General features: G+C 40.4%; 2 protein-coding genes across 3 annotated transcripts in view; both read left to right on the forward strand.

Annotated features, from left to right (window-relative positions):
• The window catches only part of LOC131982823 (protein kinase C-binding protein NELL1-like), a 306,508-nt gene that overhangs the window by 56,855 nt on the left and 233,878 nt on the right, over positions 1 to 15,775 (forward strand). Inside the window, exon 4 of the mRNA XM_059347448.1 lies at positions 14,834 to 15,004. Within this exon, the coding sequence (XP_059203431.1) occupies positions 14,834 to 15,004 (171 nt within the window). The remainder of the gene's footprint in view (positions 1 to 14,833; positions 15,005 to 15,775) is intronic.
• On the forward strand, positions 7,180 to 13,684 carry LOC131982881 (uncharacterized). Of its 2 annotated transcripts, XM_059347480.1 has the most exons (9): positions 7,180 to 7,309; positions 8,303 to 8,405; positions 8,598 to 8,738; positions 8,842 to 9,017; positions 9,128 to 9,264; positions 11,440 to 11,775; positions 11,867 to 12,023; positions 12,113 to 12,240; positions 12,385 to 13,684. In XM_059347480.1, exons 6-9 carry the CDS (start codon positions 11,674 to 11,676, stop codon positions 12,703 to 12,705), a joined length of 708 nt encoding a protein of 235 aa, XP_059203463.1. In that variant the 5' UTR covers positions 7,180 to 7,309; positions 8,303 to 8,405; positions 8,598 to 8,738; positions 8,842 to 9,017; positions 9,128 to 9,264; positions 11,440 to 11,673; the 3' UTR covers positions 12,706 to 13,684. The 2 variants fall into 2 exon arrangements, with proteins under 2 accessions (XP_059203463.1, XP_059203458.1); XM_059347475.1 differs by having other exon boundaries at positions 8,303 to 8,738; positions 8,874 to 9,017.

Raw genomic sequence — 15,775 nt, forward strand, 5'->3', positions numbered from 1 at the left:
AGACACTGAGCAACAGTTGAATCAATAACTGGTCGGCTGTGCCACACACGAGATGCTCATTTAGAGGTAAAATTGGTAGATTTGGCTCGACAGGCCATCCTGGATGGATGCAATTTGCAGACAGAACTCGATAGTGTCGGGCCACATATCGAAGACTCAAGAAAGATAGTTTTGACATGAGCATTTGGTCTGTCAGTTGCTGCCTTCCTTTCTGTGAAGAAAAAACCCGTCATTGGTAGTGAAGCTTTACATCTGCTGAAGATGCCTATAGGGAAAGAACCCTTAAGAACAAGCCCTCAGATAAATAAATTACTCATATGGCACAACAAAGGCTCTGCTTCCTCGCTAGCAACAAAAAAGCAATCTTCGACTCACCCTGCACTCCCTCACACTTCCTCCAGACCTCTGTTGGTTGTTAGTTTGAATGACAGGATCCCCCTGACACCCCTGAGACTACCAGACCTGCCTCACCTGTCCAACAGTCTTCAGACCCCAGAGACCTTTACCAGCCTCACTGCTGCCCCCGTCCTCCTCCTCCTCCCCTCCTCTTCTTAAAGCAAAAAGCAATGAAAAGCTTTCTAGCAAAAAAAAACAACACATCCAAATCCCCAAAAGCATCTTTTCAACACTGGGATGGCGAATATACCACTCACTATTTTTCAGTCTGATGCAGAAAATTAAAGACGAATATCTCAAAATCAAAACTGACAGACAGCTATTTGTTTGTCTATGCATTTTTTTCACATTCAGTCCACTTTGGTTGTCTGGCAGATGCATGCTTACAGTGTAATATTACTTAACTAAAGGATCTTTATACTTCTTCCACCACTGGTCTCTTTTGGGAAATTTCATGAAGCAAGCTCTCATGATCATTAAAGAGCAATGCCTGTTGGACCATAGTCATGATTTCTCAGTGCCATAGTGTCCCAAATAAACCAGTTAGTTTGCTTACTGACCTTTACATAATAGGGAGTGCCAGGGTTTAAAATGCATAGAAAATCATTCCCGAACCGTGTCTTGGAATTTTCAGGAGAAGCACCCAAGTGGCTGTTTTTAATTCACTCCTCGCAACCTGTAATTCCACCATCTCCAGCCTGTCCATCCACTGTGTAAACCTGTCTGCATCACTGCCCTAATGGACCTCATCACTGGGAACACGAGGTGGTCTGACTTGCACCATGCTTTGCTGCAAATAACGTCCCTCTAACCACACTCTGTCTGTTCACACTCTCCATTAAAATGAGAATTAATTTGCTCCTGGTTATAACATCCGGTCGATCTGTTTACCTCAAGCTGAGCTCAGTTATGAAAGTTCCACCTATCTGCCATCACCTGCCATGCTAAATCCAGAACCTCCTGTCAAGGATAATCTTCACGTTACGACGGAGCCACAACCAATCCCGGCCACATTTTCCAGGTCAGTAACTGAAGGCATTGGTGCGTTTTTCCGTCGTAGTGTCTGGTTTACCTCCTTCTCCTCCCATTCCACGGACAAGCTCCAGAGTGTTGACCTCCCTATTGAGCAGATAATTGGCTGTCAGCTGCCCTCCATAAAATAGCAGCATGACACCAGGGGTGAAGAAAAAGGACATGATGATATACAGCCAACCCAGCACTCTTGGGCAGCCATTCATTTCTCAAACTTTTCCCTTACAGATGACGCCAGTGCATTTTGATGAAGACCACTTGTCACCTCTACAGCTTCTTCCCCGAGCTGTCAGCGCACTCCTGAGACCCTTCCACAGCCCACAATCTCCATCTCAGGAGACGCAGCCTGCAACCCTGCCACTGTGGCTGTTTATTTATTACTCAGCAGTTTGAGACACAATGTCTCCTGCTCTCAGCACATTTATAAAACTGTGAGGAAAATGGGCAGATGCACTGGCAATAGCATGACGTCGTCATTTTAAGTCACATATTATGAGCACTTTGATATTTATTTGTTGTGTGGTCTGCAGCTAATGAGAAAAGCTGCTGTCACTAAAACATAGCTGCTCCATATCATGTTAACATTGACAACATGCCTTCTGAAGAGCCTCTCCATGATAATATGTTTATGATGTAATTATTGAGCTTTAGTGGAGCTGGTAGGCAGATTTTGTTACCATTTCACATAGCCAGGTTAGCTGTTAGCCCTTGTTTAGAGCCTCTGTGTGAAGCTAGGCTAACTGACTGGTGGCTGAAATGATAAAACAGAGATCATTTAATGTAACACTGCCAGAAAGCAAGTAAGACAATTTACAAAAATGATGAACTAAAGAGTCAGTTATTAGTGTCAAAAGCAAAAATCCAGTAAAAATATACTGGATGGTGATGATCCTGATCAGTACCTCCTACTAATCGTGGTTACCAAATCATACAATGTACCAAGGAAATAAATATATAGAGTGAATGTAAAAATGGTAAGGGAATGGGTCCAATGTACCACTGGGCTCTGACCACCCAACCTGTCACACTACATGCTGTGGTGCCTGAAGGCACATGATAAATTCATGCTGAATGTATATTTTTAGAGCGTTACCCTCTACTATATATGTTTGGCATAGGAGGATACCTTATGTGACAGCATGTCTGTGCACACTCTGCAGTAGTAAACATTCAGAATATACAGATACCTTCTGTTGTCACATCACCTGGAGCTTCTGAATTGACACTGGCATGGAAACTTGACTTTGTGGACAGAAAAAATCCTATTAAGGTGTATCTATTCAGAGAGGATTTGCTCGAGTCGTGATGCAGAAAATCTCCTTTTAAAGGGTGCAGTAACTATATGGGTCACAGTGGCAACAAAGTTGGATTCCTTTTGTGCAGAAAAATTCTTTACACTCTTTTACAATATTACCTTACAGTGATTTGGCAAATGCTTATTCTACCACTGTGAAGTCAGAACTATGGCGGTTAAATTCTTGCCAAAAATAAAAATAAAAATAAAAAAACACATAGAAGGCCTGGAAAGAAAACTTGCATTTTGTTCTGTTTATTAGAATTGAAAAGGAAATCTAATGCTGTGGCGCAGTTCAGGGACTTTGTCCTCTGAAGTCCACATTCTTAGCCTGAATGCATCATAATTGGCCAACAAAGCCTTTTTGCCTTTGAAAGGATTCTCCCAGGGCAGCTTAGAAGTCCAGCATTTCTTGTCCGAATCTGGAGGACAAGAACAGTTTGTCCATTGCAGCCCTACATGCCCCATTATGCATTGTGTAATGATTGTTGTTTACCAGCAATTGTATGTTTATATTGGTTCAATTTTACCTTTCTTTGTTGGTTTATGCTCATTCATGCACTTCATCTTTTCAAGCATATTTTTGTTGTAAATATTTGCCTGCACAGCTTTACTATCACATCAAATCTAAACACATTCTAACCATTGGAGAGTCACTCTACCACTGCTAGCCAAAATTTTCTTTTTCTTTGAAATGCAAATATGATTTCCTTCCTGAAAGCTGTGAATGCTCACATTAGGGGTTTGTTAGATCCACGCAGTTCCCATTAGTAAAAAAGCGGCTTTGTAAAAGGCTGTTTTTGAAAGGATCAGCAATGAAAAGAAAGCCTTTAAAATGGTGATAAGGCTCATTGTTTATGTTTTGTACAAAGAAGCACCAAAACAGATATGTCATTTTAAGTGTCTGTCAGGCTGCACAATTAGTTACAAATGGACTGCCTGCCGATAGATTATTCCCCTTCATTTAATATGCTGTAATGCAGGGATACAATAGCTACCACTGAATGCTTCATAAAATAAACGCTCGCTGTGAAGTGGAGTTAATGCCTTTGATGATTATTTCATGAGTCAAATCAGGATAACGGTGTTTTCTGCTCGTTCAGTGATTTCAGGCCTCTCGAAGCCCCGAGGAGGCTTCCATCAGTGGAAGAGGCGAGGCTGGAGAGCTCTTGTTCTCGCTTTACTCCTCGTTCGATGCAAATGATTCTTCTCCCGTTGACGAGTATCAGCCGCTCCGTCTCCTGCAGCATGGTGGAGACGAGCTGTCAGGTCTGTGGCCGGCGCAGCCACAGAGTGATGTATTCATCTAATTTCAGAGTGATGACATGCAGTACAAAGACAGCCCGACTGGCCGGCCGTACCCATGCTGACTCTACCTCTCTCTCTTTCACACACACACACACACACACACACACACACACACACACACACACAATGTTATTGAGTAAGCAGCGGCTGCTCGATGCGTGCAAATGCAATTTAATGTTGTAGAAAAACACTTCCCTGTGATGCTTGTTAATTTACTGTGTGATAATTGTTTCAGTATTAACACAGCCTGCAGTGTGGGGGGCTGATGGGCTGTCATTAGCTCTGTGGAAAGGTTTGAACTCAGTTATCTGAAATCTACAAGACGCCCCCTCCTCTCATTCCCATTGGTTTGTTAGTCTTTATTCTCATTGTGCAGGAAATGTGGCCTGATGACTGATGCTTTTATACAGTCCGTGGCCCTAGAGGTTAGAGAATCGGGCTCGTAACAGGCAAGTTGCCGGTTCAAATCCACAGGCTGAAGTGCCCTTGAGCAAGGCACCGCCCACTGCTCCCCGGGCGCAAAAATGTGCTACCCACTGCTTTTAAGCTTGATGTGTTCACTAAGGATGGGTTAAATACAGAGGACAAATTTACTGCTTGCTGTTTCATAATTAGATGAAATATATCAGCAGACAGGCTACAGAGTGGTGGACATTGGGTGAGAGGCGGGGTAAACCCTGGACAGGTCGCCAGACACATAGATTCACACTTTAGAGTCACCAATTAAGCTGTTAAGGGGTTAAGGGTAATGCATAATAGTAAACATTCAGGTACCATTCACTAACTAAAGGTGCATTATTGCACATATCCAAGGGGGAAAAACCCATAAACAAAACAAAGTCATGTTTTCAAATGTGAAATATTACATTGCATGCAAAATGAGTTTCTTCCTTGACCAATGCTGCAACCTTCCACCAAGTTTAATGAAAATCGGGCCTGTAGTTTTCCCCATAATCCTGCTGGCAGATAAACAGTCAGACCTCCTTGGCAGAGTTAATAAAAACATTGGGCCTTATGCATGAATGTTTTCTTATTTTTCTCTTATTTTGGTACTTGGTCTTAAGTGGGATTCAACAACCAAGTCTTCCCAGGAGACAATGTTGATGAATTGAGTTTGATATTAAATTGGATGCGTGTACCAGATAATTTGTAAAAACGCCTCAAGAACCCATTTATGTGCAATAGACTTAAGTACTTTGGACAATTACAATTACTGTTACTTCTCTTTGCAAGGCAAAGCCATACAATCTAATGAGGACTTGGTCACTGTGAAGTGATATCTGACATTTTATCCTGTGCTGTGTTTGGTGTTGACTTTGAGTTGATCTCAGTTTCATTTATTTTCCAAACAGAAAGATAGAAAAATCTACTTCCTCACAACCTCGATTGATATTCTCCGGAGTGGGTCCTCTCTTCCTTTCCATAAATATGCATGAGAGCTGTTGAGCTTTGGTATTGAATGGACTTGATCCCTGTGTATGTGTGTGAATGTGTTTTTTTTGCTTTCCGAATATATTGGAATAGGCTACATTCTGGCGAGGTTTCGGATTATGTATCAGAGAGCTGTGTCACATACAGTATATTTCGTCTGTGCGTGGGGCCAGGGCTTCTTGTGTTGGGGTCATTTTCAGCCGCAGGGAAGCTGAAATGTCATGACTGGCTGCCTGCGGCTCTTGGGCTGCTGCTGTCTCTGGCTGGCTGGCTCTTAATTTAGCGTGGCTGATGAGGGAGGAGAGCAGAACAAACTTAGTGCTGAGACGAGCTGCAGGTTGACCGTCTGCAGTCGCACCAACAACTGAGGATAGTAGGTGAAACTGAGACAGAAATATCTGACTTTTTTTCTGTTTGGTTAGACACACTGATGGGCATCTTTTTACATGCAGCTGACACCAAGCATCCAGTCACAGTTCTTGATGTGTAGACATGCTGTTATTATTTGTCAACTGAATAATGAAATTGCAGTGTGTTGTACTTCGGGGCCAGGATGAGAGTGGCCTTAATAAATATCAGATCAGCAAATCATTATAGTCTGCCAATATGACTGTGCTTTCTGGACTAAAGCTGCAAATGGATTGACTGCCAGCCTGAATTTTTTTTTAATCGTTTAATCTCTCATTTTATTGTGTAAATACTTTTTTGTCCCACCAGCATGAGGTTGGGTATTTTGGTGCTAGTCTGTCTAAAAATGTGGACAGAATTTATATGAACATGACAAGACCCCAAGGAGGGAATTCTTCTGTATTGTCCAATCAGGTCAAAATTTGCCCTTGATCAAGATTGATTTTTTTAAAAATAAATAGCAAATAAACCTCTCTGATTTCTTCCAGATAGTCCAAAACTATGTGGCCAGGTATTCCAATCCTACGAAATGAATGTCAACATGTTATTGGCAGATTCACATTTTATTTGCTGATCATGTCCCTCAGAGGACGAAATATTTCTTCTTTTGATACTCAAAATGTCTTGCACATTGACATTTTTTGATCTTACCGGGTACTGTAATATTTCTGATTCAAACATAGACTGTGGTAAAGAAGTGGACGGAGCCATTGCAAACTTCAACCAATGGTTTGTGATTCACCCTTTTGAAGCCTTGAGTTTGACATTTTTATGGTCACCATTTTGCTTTATGGAGCAAGAAGTGACCACATGTGGAAGAGATAATTCTAAAATATAAAGACGGATAACACTAAAAAAGTTTACAGGGCTATGGGCATAAGCATTGCTGTGCCGTGGTGCCTGTCAACCACGATGTAGCCCCGCCCTAAAGCACACCCTGCTTTATTGTCTATTTTACTCTAAAAGGAACCATATTATACCAAATGAACATTGTGCTGTATTGAAAAAGACTTGATACTAGCGATTGAGACCATAAACTCATTAGGAAAATAGTGGTCACTAAGATAATAAATTCAAGTGGGAACGATAGTGTCAGATTTCCAGTGTTGGTGTTGTATATTAAAATTACAGTGTTGATTCAACACTTGTTTAGTTGAATTCAACTATGTGAGAGTTAAATCCTCAAAAGAGTTGGTGTTAATCCAGGGAGTTAAATCCAAACAACTCTGTTAAGTGTTGATTTTAAAATCAACACTTAACAGAGTTGTTACAGAGTTGTCTGTTAAGTGTTGATTTTAAAAACAACACTTAACAGAGTTGCTCCCAGAATTCCAACGGATCTGTGACGTGTTCACCTAAAGAGCGGGACGACTCTGACTGCGGGATGGACAGTGTGGACTGCGACTTTGACCTCTCTTGGACTTCACCGAGTATATTTTGGTAAGTAAATGAAAGGCAGCATGCCTATTTAATAATATTTCCTATGCGGTAGTATTTTATGTGTCTATAATAAGTCTCACGGAGTTCTGTCTGTAGCTGATATCGTGACAAGGAAGGCTAACGTACAACTGCTCATTTTTTGTGAGAGGTTAATGTTTAAGCTAGCTAAAGTAATGTAGCATGCGCGGGGTGCTTCCTGTTAATTGAATATTCTCTGTAGGAAAAATCTTTAGGCTATGAAGTGCGCATAGCTATGGTCTAGTCTTGATGAGTGACGGTGTTGGCTTTACACGGCAAAATGTCTAGCGATGGAATAGACAGCCGGGGCTGAGCCGGAGGTTGGGCTCCTGCTTGCCCAGGGACAGCTGCTAAAAGCCGGACTAGCTCTGTGGGCCGGGTGGCATGTTGCTGCTGGAGGACTGTTACAACTGTAGGCTTCCTGAAGAAATACACAACAAGGTCTGCTCTAAACCCAGAGCTTTTTTACGGGCAGGAGTAGTTTAAAAAAAAAAAAAAATCTTTACTCTAGCTTCTCAATTTAACGTTAGCCGCAGCTAATACCGGAGTCACACACCCCCCTCAGCTCCTGCCGTAATAATGAACGTCTTAAATGCCGGTGAGTTTTTAGAAGTTTAAAGTTACAGTGTTATAGCTATCTATGCCATGTTTATGCCTTCAGGTGACGTTATTTTGCTTAACTAACGGAGAAGAGCTAATCATGTATCTTTGTGTTGGTGTCGGTGTTAGCAGGAGGACTAGGTTAGCCTTCATGATAGCAGGCAGGCTGAGCTTTAGTAACAGTCACCGTGCGGCTCCCGTTGTCCCGGTGGAGACTCGTTAGCATGACTCGCGAGTAGCTAAAAAGTCAAAACAAATATTCGAACGCATATTCCTCCATTTACGGAGGAAAATGTTGCTATCTCTACACATCCACGGTGAACATACTTTAAATGATGACATAGTGTGGATGCCTTTTTCTTCTTTTTTTCATAGTACATCATGTTGGTGAAAGTGAGATTTGGAGAAACGCAGAAGTATGTCAATGTGGCTGAGACTGAAGATGGCTATGATGACTTCAACACATTTCATCAGAAAGGTTGGCATCACCTGCTGAATTATGTGATATTTAGATGTCTTATATTATGGAGTTGTGTTTATGATGGCTAATGGTAATGCCCTCTGTGAAGAGATCAAGAAGTAGAAGTTGACCTAAAATGTTGAAAAACAAGCTTAGCAAGCTGGTTATGTGCTTATTTTTCCATTGTTTTAAATCTTATATCTTTATCAGTCATTCAAAAGCTAGATCTTCCACTTGAGACTCAGCTGCACATAACAGATGAATCAGGGACAGAGGTCGATGCAGATGTGTTTGAGGAGCTTTTGCGAGCAGGGAACCTTACTGTTAGGGTGACAACTGAGAAGTCAACAGGTAAGGCTCAGACTTGTAAGGGAAGGAGTGGATCAATAATGAGTATTGTGGAGATCTAATTATTTTTACCTTTTGTGTATACTTTTTTAAAAACTGTTTACAGTTGTGCTTCAGCATGATCTTTCATATACTTAGTTGGAGTCACCCATGTCAGACAACTCATCTGTATCAGTGTCAGGAGACTTCTCGCCATTATCCTCTGATTCATCAGATGCAACAGTGATTGTTCAGACAAACAGAGGAAAGAGAACCCATGCTGAACGGGAATCTGCAAAAGAGGTGTTATCAAATATACACAAAGATGTTGTGCAGTTTGTTTTGTTGTTTGACATAATGATGATGATCATAGATGTAGTTGCTAATTTGCTTTCTGATTCTTTATGTTTTAGATGGTGAGAGATGCTCTCCTGGCCAAACCGAGTGGACAGACTATTTTGTATGAATATGATAAAATGAAAACATTAATGGATAGCACAAGGAGACAGTTGGTAAACCTTCTTGTGGCCGACATGGTTGAAATTCATGGGTAAGACTTCAATGATCATACTGGTACTTAACTTAATGTAGTTTTTTAGGAGATTGCATATTATTAAAGCAGTTTATTATTTCATTTCTCCTATTAAATAAATAAATATTAAAAGACATAATAAACATAATAAAACATAATACACAAACTGACAGTTTGAGAGAGAGTAAAACTCAATGAAGCTACCAACAGTAAAATTTGTTTCTTTTAAACACTGAAGGAATTGTAATGTCGTGTTTATCTTTCAGGAGGAGCCCACCTGTCTCTGTGCGAAGTAAATATGCTTTGGGCATCATCTCTATATTTCCCAGCCTCAGAGATCCATACTCAGACAATGGATATCAGGGTTTTCCCTGCCATTATACGGCTTAGGCATGGCGCCAAAGCATTTTTGCCTCCCGCCTAAGAGAAAAAAATAGTACGGACATTTCACCTGTTTAAAAAAAAAACCCGTGCGCCGCTGCTGAATGAATGAATGAATTACGTGCGCCGCTGTGAAATTCCACATGATCATTAATATCAATGCACCACTAATGATTTCTACTCGCACTGTATATATATATATATATATATATATATATATATATATATATATATATATAAAAACACCTTTCTTGTATATATCTACGGGTAGGGGGGCCATCCATCCGGCTTTAGGCCGGACAATCCGGCATTTAAATGCCCTGTTCGGCTGGTGCAGCCTACCATTTTCGTGTTGTGAACTATCAACACATGGCTCATTTGAATATTCAAATGAACAACGCGCTCACGCAAAGTTGCTACCAAAGCAGCAGAGGCAAAGCAGCTATCGAGAGACATGCTAGCACTGACAAGCATCGAGCTAATCGGAGTACAACTCTGCTTAAAACCGGATCATACCAAACAAATATCTGCTTGCTTGTCCGCAAAGTGTCCTCCTTTTTGATGTGAAGGAAATGGCCACCCTACCGGGTGGTCAGAGGTCAAAATCATAGACTGTATAAAATAAATCAAATACACTGTTGCATATGCCGTTCGTTAGCCGCAAGCTAACATTAGCTAACAGTTAAAGTTGTTTTAATCACACTAAATTGTGACTTACTGTTTTGAATAACTTCCTGTTGCTAAACGCATGCAAAATTTCAAATTTCATTTCAAAATAAGAGTGCAGTGTGTTAACAGAATTGACCACAGAATTTACAAAAAGACTGTCAAAATAAGATGCCTTAAATAAATTATACAAGAACCCTTATTCTTCTTTAAAATAAATCTTAAAATAGCCAATGATTAAGTTCAGTGTATATGATGTAATAGTGGAATTAAATCTGTGGGAGGTCACCAAATTTGGGCTTTATGGAAAAAAACACTGGCTGGCTGCTCCATGTCCTAGTGGAAAGCATGTTGACAGCAATTAAAAATGACACAATATTGGATAACAAAGATTTTATAACACGGGATCTCCCGACTGTGAAAAATGTTATGTGAGGTGTTTGCTCTCATTTAGTTCTCAAAGTGCACAAGATTGATGCATTTTATTTTACAAGGAGATGTTCCTTTACCTGCTTGACTGTTTTGACTGAGACTCCAATCTTCCTCAGAAGTGTCATTACTTGTCCTTAAATTAAATTCAATATGGACGTGGACTTAAAATCATTGTTTTATTTTATGGCCTTGATACCCTGGCTTTTGGCCTTTGTGCCCTCAAAAAATTGACAACACAAAAGGCCAAGTGGCCTTGCCTCTAAAATGACGAAATTCTAGGCCTGGCAGGTACTCAGACTTTTCAGACCCCCCCAGCCAGGAACTTCTGCCATGGAGAAGTTTGTTCGCCGGTTCTACAGGACCAATTCAGCCAGAAGGATTAAATGTTCAAAAGGGGGCTGTGAATTGTGCAAATAAATTGTAAATTACTACTAAAGCAAATTGAATCTGTTTTTTAGTTACCTATAGTAATGATAGTGGTCAAAATTATGTGAAATTGCACAGTTTTTGGTAAAAAAAAAAAGCTTTTAAAAAAAAATGTAAGGTAGAGGAATGCTAACCCTGCTGCTTCAGCTGCCCACCCCCCTAAGACCTCTAAAAACCCAGGGAAAACCCTGGATATGTAAGTCTGTAAATTAAAAGCTTGTATATCAATTCACAGAGTAGTAATATGGTCTGAACTTACTCTACGATTTAATGTTTTTAATATTACAGGAACACTTCTATGACCCACAGAGTGGATCTGGCTACTTGGCCTGGAGGATAAAGACTGTTCAGCGCAACACTGCAGCTCAGTCCCAGAGACCCTCCACCAGCACACCCTATCAAGATAGTCCAAAGAGAAAGAGGGAGGTTCTCTGCACTGATAAGCAACTGCTTGGTGACCACTGTCATGAAGCAATATCCTTTTTGAAGCATTCAACTGATGAATCAGCAATCAAAGAGAAGATGAGGGCCACTTTTCAGTACCGCCAAACACTGGTTCAAGATCAGCAATGCTCTTCGACAGTCTTGGATGTCTTCCCACGATTCCTCGACATCACTGGCTTGGTAAGAAAGACAACTTCTTTTTATTAAGTGAATTGTTACTCAAGGTATACAATTTTAAGTTGCATAAGTATAAATGCATGTTCTTTTGTAGATTGACCAAGACTTCACCATGATGTTTGGAGAGGAAGTGTCGGGCAGATTTTTGGCAAAATGGCCTACTTTTTTCAAACCGAGGATCCTGACAGACTGCAAAAAACTGACTTCTAATGAGCACATTGAAGACTGCTTGTCTGTGCAGCACAACTCAGGTGGGTCAGTTTGGCTCATTCTTCTCTTTAATATATCTCATATATTTACGATGTGAATGTGTCTGATGTTTCTCCTGTTTTTCCCCTAGGCTGGGACAATGACCTGTCAAGCATTCTACTGTTGGTTCACTTGATTCCCCCTACCTCCAAAGGCCACAAGAAGGGTGCTAAAATCAGCGCATGTCAAGCTGAGGACCATGTTGTGAGATATTTGCAGGTATGCAAATATTCATGTACTTATGCAGTTATTCTGATGATCCTACTTCTTGTGTTGAAGCACATTTTTTATTGGCTTAGTTGAATGTAGCGGCATTACATTTCATGATTTTCTCATGATTCTTATTTACACTTTTTTTAAAAGATTGGAGCCAGTGTTGAAACCTTCCTTGCTGGTGTGGAGCCAGGACAGCCCTTCCTCCTGTGTGTTGGTGAAAAGAAGAACAGCATCCAAAGATACTATGTCATCATTGATCACAAGGCCATCCCTTGCAAGGCACAGACATCCCTAGCAGCTTTCGATGAGCTCTTCAAAGCACACTTCATCTTCAGTGTCAACTACCATGAATCCCTCTTCAACTTCTATACGTTCATCCAAACCACAGTTTTTAACATTGATGTGGGAAGTGCCAAGGAAAGTCCAAGAGTCAAGGAGCTAAGAGTGTGGTTTTTGCACGACACTTGAGGTGACAAATATCCTTGGATGCAAATATGTTTCTTTGTTGTCTGTAAGGCACACCACAAAAGTTCTGCATTGCTTTGTCAGCATTTAAGACTCCACCACAGTCTATATCCTGGAAAGACATTACGTTTGAAATGTGGACAGCCGGGATGTTGTTTATCATTTTGCACTTATTCAGGTTTCAAGAAACATCTTGTTCAGTTCCATAGAGATGTTGATTTGACTAATACTGCTGACAATGTGGACACTCAGAATGAAGTTGGTGAGCCCTCAACTTCACAGGCAGTCAGTACAGAGTCTCCAATAACTACTGAGCTCTCTGTTGACAATGATCTTGTGTTAAACGTGTGCTTCTGTTGTAGCACAGTTGCAAGCATCTGGTGTTGCTGAGAACACAGTCCAAGCAATGGTGGGTTCCATGGAGGAACTTATAAATGACATTCATAAGAAGCGAGAGAGGCAGTTCTCAGGCAGTGGAGAAGTGTTTTGAACAACTAGAAAATCCTTTCTCAACCTTGAACACAAGAGTCAAACGACAGAAGTTCTTTGAGGCAAAGTGGGAAATTGTTGAATATGTTCTTGGGGTGCGGTTTGATGTTCGCAGGGATCAAACAACTTGAGTTTACAGTCAGGTCCCTGTCACAGATACGTTTGTGTATACACCCATCCTGGGAACTCTTAAGTCTATGTTCAAGAACACTGAATTATGTGAAAGTTTCTTGCAAGCCAAACATCACGAAGAAGGCATTTATAAAGACATATGTGATGGTTCATACTTCAAGAGTAGCATTTTGTTTTCCAAGAAAAAACATGCTCTACAGATTCAACTCTATTTTGATGAGTTTGAGATTTATTACAGACCCTATGACAAACAGTTTTCTAATGAGATGTGTGAAAAAACATACATTGTGCCACATTGTCATATTGTGTGACCTGTGTTGTGGTTATTGCAAAGCCAATGCTGTTTTTAATGTGGTGTGCTTGTTTGAAATACAGGTTTATTCAAACTGCAAACTTGTGTGGTTTTCTTTGTAAATTATTATTATTATTATTATTATTATATTTAATACTCTCCATAGTGTTAATATAATTAAATATATTAATTTTATTATTATTATCGTTTTTATAATCATATTTAACACTCTCCATAATGTTAATATAATTTGAACCTTATTCAGTGTTAATTGTTGACACTATACACCAGTGTTAGGTAAATTCAATACCGATGAGTGTTAAATTTTGACACTATACACTAGTGTTATGTAAATATAACACTGATGAGTGTTAAATTTAAACTATTGAGAGTGTTATTATAACTCTGTCACAGTGTTAACTGTTTACACTTTCAAAAGTGTTATTGTAACTCGATTTAGTGTGGACCAATATAGACACTTTTAAAGTGTTGAATTTAACTCGATACGAGTTGAATTAACACTACCGAATTTGCTGTGTAGGGTCATTTTTGTGTAGAACTCCGTACAATTGGAGTTCTTTTTGCAACCAGTGCAGTCGCCCCCTGCTGGCTTTCAAAAGAAATGCATGGATACCATATGATTAAAACTATTTTAAGGTCAAGGAGACCCTTGTTCTTAGCTGTGCTACTGGAAAACCTTTGAGACAAGCAGATATGTCACTAGGTGTGCCATCACTTTCATATTGTTGGACATAAAATATTTTAGCCCTCACAAGGGGCCATAGAGGCTTATAAATTAATGATTTACTACTATTCACTACCCTTTTGGCATTGTTGAATTCACTGTTTAGTGTGTAAAATGTCTGAAAATACTGGAAAATTCCAACTTCTCCAAATTACACCTTCAATATCAACAATATGCATAACACAAAAAGCAACAAAAGCTTCCATTTTAGAATTTGGAACAAGCGAATATTTGGCACTTTTTCTTTATTAATGACTTAATCAGTTATTAAGACAGTGGTCAGCACAATATAAAATATACAATTGTTTTTATCTTTATCTCTATAATAGGCTTTAAATACCTCACTTACCAGCTTTGTATAGAACTTGCACACATAATGCTCCAGCCTGAGTGTTTTCCATTAGTGTAGATATTTCTTTCCCTGTACAGAGACCAGGAAACTGAGCATCTCTGACCTTCTTCTTCCTCTGCAGTTACTTTGAGCTGGAGAGCAGCGGTGTGAGGGAGGAGATCCGCTACCACTACCGCTTCAAAGGCAAGCCGCGCTCTGAGTCCTTCCCCTACCGCCTCGCTGACGGCCAGTGGCACAAGATCGCTCTCACCATCAGCGCCACCCACCTACTGCTGCACGTCGACTGTAACAGGTAACACGCACAAACAGCACCTTGATATCTCTGTCACAAGTGGCTGTGCTGATTTATTTTTACCGTGCTCCTTTGAAGGGACGCATCTAATGAGCTGTCTGTGTTTATCAAGGTAAATATTTGTTGCCTACTGTCTCAGTGTGGATGACAGCCTGTTAACAGAGCTGACAATGAAAAGGACAAATTAACACACACACACACACACGCGGCAGTATTCAAGAAAAGGCTGTATCTTTATATAGCCTGGAGGATGTGTGTTCGCTCACACTGTTCCATAATGAAGTGGAAGGTAACAATGACATAATCGCCTCATCGATTGGGCAGTGTAGGCCCTTTTCTAAAGGAGCACTCAGTCAGAGCTGATCTATAAACATGCACTTCAGCTGTGACAATCCTTCTCAATCCTCACACTCCCTCCTGAGAGCCAGGAAGGCATCACTTGTCCTTTATTTAACGCAGTCGCTTGACAGACACACCGCAAACAAGCAGTGTAAATCTGAGTAGATGTAATGCTCCGCTACCTCTTGTGGATGAAAAGCTATATGATGCACGGGAGGACCGGCTTGTAGTATTGATTCTTCCAAGACGCCTATTATTCCCATCAGGCTGGTGGTTTGTCGATTAATTATCACCGCAGTAGCTGTCTGTCAGATGAGACTGTAGTGGAGATAAAAGAGAGCATCAGAGTGTTATTAGGGAGAAAAGATCAAAATGTAATAGGATGAAATTGGAATGAAAACTCCTGGCTTGCTTACAGTGCTCTGGGTGAGA

The sequence above is a fragment of the Centropristis striata genome, chromosome 2 (assembly GCF_030273125.1).
Source record: "Centropristis striata isolate RG_2023a ecotype Rhode Island chromosome 2, C.striata_1.0, whole genome shotgun sequence".
NCBI lineage: Eukaryota > Metazoa > Chordata > Actinopteri > Perciformes > Serranidae > Centropristis > Centropristis striata.

Excerpts from the sequence above, each read along its gene's own strand:
- LOC131982881 (XM_059347475.1), top strand. The coding sequence starts at position 11,674 with ATGAGGGCCACTTTTCAGTACCGCCAAACACTGGTTCAAGATCAGCAA. Across the intron at positions 11,776-11,866 it reads TCCTCGACATCACTGGCTTG|ATTGACCAAGACTTCACCAT; the intron begins GTAAGAAAGACA and ends GTTCTTTTGTAG. Across the intron at positions 12,241-12,384 it reads ATGTTGTGAGATATTTGCAG|ATTGGAGCCAGTGTTGAAAC; the intron begins GTATGCAAATAT and ends TTTTTTTAAAAG.